The sequence below is a fragment of the Phaethon lepturus genome, unplaced genomic scaffold (genome assembly GCF_000687285.1).
Source record: "Phaethon lepturus isolate BGI_N335 unplaced genomic scaffold, ASM68728v1 scaffold13021, whole genome shotgun sequence".
Taxonomy (NCBI): Eukaryota; Metazoa; Chordata; class Aves; order Phaethontiformes; family Phaethontidae; genus Phaethon; species Phaethon lepturus.
In genome coordinates, this window is record NW_010517115.1 from 19989 (window position 1) to 26789 (window position 6801).

Here is a 6801-nt window from a genome sequence, read left to right on the forward strand (position 1 = left end):
TAAGAGACTCTTAAAAAAAAGCATTTTGGTTAAAAGACATCGGTGATGCATAGGAAAGCTCCTTAAGGGACAACCCCCTGTCCTGAGGATAAAAAGAACTGATCAAAACCCCATAAGCCTTCGCTGTTGAGGCTGTGTGTTCCTCAGGACTGTATGATTACGCATTTAGACAGCTTCTAGCACGCTGCGGAAACGCCTGTCAGGACAGCACTCCTTACATAAATAAAGGACGACAGGTATAAAGGCAGAACAATTCATCTCCTACTCAGGAGATCATGACAGTACAACACAGCAAAGATGGGAAGAAAAGTCACAAATACCAAAGTCCGGCAAACATTTTTAGTTCTACAACAAAATAAATATTTTAACTCTGATTTACCAAGAACAATGAGACTTGGTTTAAAAAAACCCGATAGATATAACAACGTATGCTGAATGTCACAACGCTTTGATTATGTGACTGTAAGTCATGCATGAAACAGCCCAGTTTATTACAAATATTCACACAGTACAAAGTACAGTATAGTAATACATGCTGGGATATAGGCCACTTGCCCTGACTACACTTTCTCCATCAAAACCCAGTGTAAACAGCCAACCTTTATTGATAGGGTTTAATGATATTGACGTGTTACGTGCTTTCTGAAGCTCCAAAAATGACTACTGTTGCTACTTGCTATGCCTTTCAACAGCTGTGGACTCCCCGCTGCCAGTTTATGCTTGAAAGTACATTCTCCCCAAAGCGTACTACAAAAAAAGCCATAGGAATTCAGGCATGTATTGTGGAGCAAGAATTCATATATAAACACCAATAGCTGCTATATTGTAGACAGTCACACAGGTCCAGTTAGAACAACCACATTCCATTGACTAGAAAGTGGAATTTACCTGTGTTTACTTGTATAACAGCATTACTTGATTATTCCCTGTACTCTCTCCTTCCTCCTCCAGCAGGTATCACTTTAATATGTTCTTCACAAAGGAAAAAATACCATTTTGTCCTCCCTTAAAGATCTGTCTCAAGTTATTTATAATGGAGATGATAAAACAGTTTCAGCCATGCCTGTTTGACAGCAGATTTCTCCACAGCTCTTGAAATGAGACATCTTTGCATACCACCAACCTGAACAGCAGTGTTCCTGGAGCTTGTAGAAACATCATTGATCAGCCTGAACAACAAGCCCAGCAACAGATGACTTTTTTTTCATGCCTTCTACGGTCCCCAGCAGTCTTTGTTTTCATTGCACAAAGATATTGCAGTTGATCAAGAACTGCGACGCTATACAGCGGGATCTCTTTTGTTCACTGCAAACATTCAAGAACAGGTATCTGGGCTCGATTTTGGGCCTTGCTACCATCTATTTATGACACTGTTATACAACCGTTTCCTTAGCTAAGATGAATCAATAAAAGGGCCAGGTGTCTGTTGAAAGGGAAAGCTACAAAGATACCTTAAACGAGTGTGGCTTTTTTTAATCACAAGGGTGTTACCACATCTTGGGTAACAGCTTAACCCCATGAAATGTCAACACCGTTTTACTTTGTTAAAATGAGCTTATAGCCTGGAGCTATATACAAAGCTGCTTTGGGGGCTCAAACTGACGTGCTTACATTTGCAAACAGATTTGTTGAAATGCAGAAGACATCCACTGGGCAGTCTTTTGGATGGTCTTTGACAGCACTTTCAACTTCCAAGCAGAGCTCAAACAGACTGCATGTGACCCTGGCCACCTGATGGAAGTAAGCGTTGTCCTGTGTTTTCTTTCATTATTTCACTGCAGTTCAACAAGCACCAAATAGGTGACGTATCTGATCCAATGCTGCTATCTCACTGTCTTCGCCAGGCTTTTGGCGATGAGTGTAATGCATTTGACACCTTTACAAATTACGATATGGCACCTGAGAGGATGCTGTTTATGTGATGCAGTCCAAAGCCACAGGTATATCTTACTAAAACATAAGAACATAAGTAAGGGAGTTCATGCTAGAACTGGTGCCATTAGCCTTACCTTTTCATTAAAATAAAACTGCATAGGCAGCGAGGTATTCAGCTTCATCAATAGGATCAAGGAAATACTTAGCTATAAAGAACCACAATTAAAGCATTCAGAACTTGGATTCCCATCTTTGAAGCGGGCATTGTCTAAGAATTCAACATACTTCTTGTCAAATATATCCAATTCGGAACATGAGAGGGCCTATACCATTTACAATTGTACGAAAAAAGCAATTTTGCTGGCAAATCCATGTCTTCCTCCTCCACAACACATAGAATATAGTCACTATTTTACTTCCCCTCTCAATCCTTCATTTACAAACTCAAACACCCCACAATCAATCCCAAAAGACCTGCTGATTACAAGTGCCATTGTGAAATAAGGTTATGACGTAACAAATTCCAAATCTTGGTCTACTGTTCAGTGAGCATCTGGTGAAGCACAAATTAAGTATTACGGAATGAGTTTCTGATTTATAAAAGTACACTTTTATGATGAACGAACTGGTGTGGACCTTGAAAAGCGGTAGCCTCTGAAAGACAGCTGACCTATCTGTGGAAGGAAAGGCTCTTTGCTTGTTTGAAAAGACACCAACCGTTACAGGAAGCAGTCCTCAAGAGTCAAAGTAAAAGTTTCTTCAAATATACACTGCAAGGCTCTAACTCATATCCTTCCCTGCTACAGGCGATGTTACGCGCCCATCAGCATGCCCATGAAATCTGATCCGTTCTGAATGGTGATGGGAGCTCCAGCACTGTTGTCCACAAATATGGAGGTGTACTGGCCAGCCTGCAGAGAGAACAAGAGGGAAAGGAAAATATCTGACGCTTCATCGCAGTGTAAAAGGAGGAAAAAAAGCATTTCACTAGCATGAACTAAGCACAGAAGCCTGCTGCCCTTTTCTGCGGCCCCTGGGAACGGGACCTGACCAAATATTTTTACTGCGGCGCTATAGCTTTGACTTGGTGGAAGAAACTTTCTGTAGTGAAACTGTGTTATAGGTTTATTACTTAACTAGATCCTTACTGCACTAGCATCTTTTTGGGTGACTAGTCAAGTGGCCGTCTGTGCTTCAGATTCCCTTCTATGAATTGGGAAATACAACTGCCATCTTGACAATGCAAGGGGAGATTTGAGAAAGACAGATAGTTACTGTCACTCCTTAGAGGGAAGGTTACTTCTGTGGCTTAAGATCAGAATGTGCAACACAAGTCTGGCTTTTGTTCCTGTTCCTGCCACAGATTCTTTCTAGTTATCCCAGGTAAGGCTTTTAACTTCAATTAACCTCAGAAAGAAGGTTAATAAAAACTTCCCCACCTCCTGGTGAGGATTCAGCCTTTCCAGTAAATAACTCCACATCCTGCCAAGCAAACTAGTACGGCGATTCCCAGTCTGCGTGGACTCACCTGCAGCTGCAGTAAGCCATGTACATAGACAGTGAAGATTTTGCTGTTGCTTTCCAGACCAGCAATGACTTCCAAAGACCTAAACAGTAGCAAAAGAAAAGCAAACGGGTTCAACACCTAAAGCAGTCACAGCAGTTGTTGTATGTGGAACAACAAGAGTCTCACAACCTCCCTAGAAATAGGACCTGGTGGTTCTAGTGCCCACCTATACTAAACACGTGGCCTGTTGACTTGATTCTAGCAGTAATCAGCTGCCTTGAAGAGAGAACATTAGAACCTTGTCCTCACTGTAGCAATTGCTGGAAGACCTAAAGAGCATACAGCATTTCAGGATTGTGGTTGCAAAACTCAGCTGAAGGCAGGAACTGGGAGCCACCTTTTCTCACAGAGACCTTTCTCAAGGTCCAGTGGTCTCTATCCCCCACCCTTGAACAGGTGCTAAACACGCCCTTTAGGTTTATTTACATACCAGTTATCCCAGTTTGTCAACCGCTGCAATAGTTCATACTCTTGTTATTGTGCCAAGAGCTAGCTATATGCAATTCTGCCAGTAACAGTTCATTCATTTTCAAATGAAAGGCCTATTTCACCTTAACAATATGTGTTGTCAGCCTGTGCAAGAAAGAACATATTCTGCAGCTGAAAGCTGTTTTGGGAGGACATTTGGATCAGGGATCTCATACAAGCCCCCCAGAAATACTGTGCTTCAGTTAAAATTCCAGGGAGAGCTCCAGATCACCCCTCAAGCATTGTTCTTTTCTAATATCGTGTTCTAATAGCCATCATGTTCCTTGCAGCGGCAAGATGTAGGACAGCTGCCCTCTGTGGCATCCTCTATTTACAGAACTCAAACTCTGCTCCTTTATAGAGGACTCAGGGTGGAAGGAGGTGCCTGAAACATCAGCAGTCAAAACAACCCATGTAAGCTCAGCTCCAAAGCAGTATGCAAGCACAGAGCTATATGCCTGGCTGGCTATTCCGAAATCTGCCTAGCCAGTGGTAGCAGATCCAGTTGTTTTCCCAAGAAAACCAACACCTTTCCTCCCTTTTTTCCATGAAGTGGTGGTGACGAAACCTAGCAAGTGCAAACGTGCTGCTTCTAGCCCCCTTGCAAGGAAATAATATGCATGAAAGGTAGGGGCAATTTGGCCCAGAGAGAGCAAGCCACTTGGCACCACCTTGATTGAAGAGCTCAGTCTGTGTGTCATATCCTGCCAAAAGCCTAACTTGGGTGGGAACTTCCCACCATTAATCTCTTCACCTCCAACTGTCTTCTTGCCTCTGAGTTTCCATCTCTCTCAGCCGAAAGCCCTCAGGGCTCTTTCAGCTCCCTCAAATGACTGTGTACGCTGACATCCCCAGGAAATTCCACAAGCACGGGTAGCAGCTCAGCCTGTGCCAGCAGAATGTCTGTCCAGACAGGTTCCCATCCCTCCACCCATCTTCCTTCCATGACACAGACCAGTCATACTCTCACCCACCATATGAGAGAGAGATGTCCCTCACAGAGCCAGTTACTCCAACTGCTGTCCAACTCCGTCAACTCAGGAGAGCCTTGCAGGACAACCAGTCATAAATTGCAACCCTGGACAACTGATGAAAACTCCTGAGTCAGACATCAGAGAGCTTTATCTAAATGATTAACATCTAGGTCAGTTCTGTCTAAGAAAAGAAAGTTTTTACTGTTACTGTTCTTTGGAGAATAGCTATAAATTCATCAGATGGCAAGTTAATCTCAAAACGTCCCAATAAGCCTGCCTGGGCTGTATGTGACAAAGAGGTTGTTCACACATCCCAGCTAGAACCAGAACAGTCTTCTAGGAGCTTTCAGCTAAAAAGATCTGCAATGAGGAAGGCACGGTAGTTTCCGTGGCCCACAGGGAAGCTTTCTACTCAGATAACTCTTGTGCTTGCATTTACCAGAACAAGGAAGCAAGACTGAAGTCATAGTGAAAGCAACCAGAGATTGACATCCGTTCTTAGTAATATTACTGTAAGGTTGACTGAACGGACAGGAGAGGAGAGAAGGAGACACAGACAGACACTGTCCTTGGAGACAGAAGTGAGCCTTCCAGAAGAAAAACACTTGGTTCTCTTTCAGATGCTTTAATCAAATCAGTTGGGAGCTTGTGGAATCATTAGGAAGAAAAACTCACCACTGTCACTTTCATTTATTTTGCAAAATGGTTTAAATGGAATTTAGATTTTCTGTATGATTCTGTAACTGAAGACAATGTAGAGTGGAGATCAGGATGGGAGAACAGCTTTTCACTCTTGGAGATCTAACAGGATCAATTTCACTTTTAAATCCTCTTAGGTGGCTTCATAAATCTCACCCACTCATTCAGTCAAATCTTTAGTGAAATATCATCAAGTCAACATCACGAACTGGCAATATTTTTCCACATCCCAAAAGCATGTAGAAAAGATTCTGTGGAACTTGCAGTCCCTGTTCATGGGGAATCCAAGGGCTAGGGGCATGAGTCTCTGTTCTTGATGAAATTGCTAAGATAAGAGGAGGTTGTTGTAGGTGAGAATTAAAAACCAACAATGCTGAAGAAAGAAAGAAACCTGTTTACTTGAATCTGACTGGTTTTCAGTATGCAGAGTAAAAGACAGGAATAGGGATCTGCACCGTGCAAAGGCAATTTGTGAGAGCTACTTGTAAAAAGGACAGTAACATTCTGCCCTACTCATACCTATACAAGCCCTGTGGTTAAAGGCCTGGGCTGTCCCAATCACTCATTGTCAACACGCATCCCAGATTTCAAGATCGGGCTGAGGTCCATTCTTAGCATGACCTAAAGGAATTCTCACAACTGCCAGAAATTAAATGTCCCATAAGTTCTGCAGCTTACCAGAATATAATGCATCCCTTCAAGGGGTAAGAAGTTACACCCCCCTTCTTCTGATGACATTCTGACTGCAGCCAGTCTGTCAGTGCTTTGCTTTAAGTGCTGCAACCATAAAAATCATACAAGACTGAGGAGGTGCCAGTTGCTCCAGTCAGCAAGCTCCTCGACTTCACACCAGGTAAGTGGGCGTACAGCTCCCTCTTACCCTAATTCCTAACGGGTGCTCAGATACCAATCAACTCTTTTCCACAGGCCAGTGAAACCTAAGGGAGGTTTATTTATTACATGAGGCTTCACGTCAAATTCACCCACCAGTAAAGCCTCTAAAACTGATATGCCAGTGGAGAGGTCAGTCCTATTTGCAGCACTCTGACTCACGGAGCAGGGAAGGTGAGGGCTGAAGCAGCGCGTCCAGCAGCGAGTTTATGGTCTTGCGGGTTTTAAGTTGCACCTGCAGAGTCGTTTCATGGACGTATTTCAGTGGTGCTATTGCAAGGGTGTTGCCACAGCTGCACTGGAAGAGAGGCAGGAGAGGAAAAGGAG

General features: G+C 43.2%; 1 protein-coding gene across 1 annotated transcript in view; it reads right to left on the minus strand.

The window, feature by feature from the left end:
- Positions 1–2687: 2687 nt before the first annotated feature.
- The window catches only part of LOC104627895 (adipolin-like), a gene marked incomplete at its 5' end in the record, with an annotated part of 5803 nt that continues 1689 nt past the window's right edge, over positions 2688–6801 (minus strand). Inside the window, 2 exons of the mRNA XM_010296291.1 lie at positions 2688–2786; positions 3404–3482. Coding sequence (XP_010294593.1) covers positions 2688–2786; positions 3404–3482 — 178 coding nt within the window. The remainder of the gene's footprint in view (positions 2787–3403; positions 3483–6801) is intronic.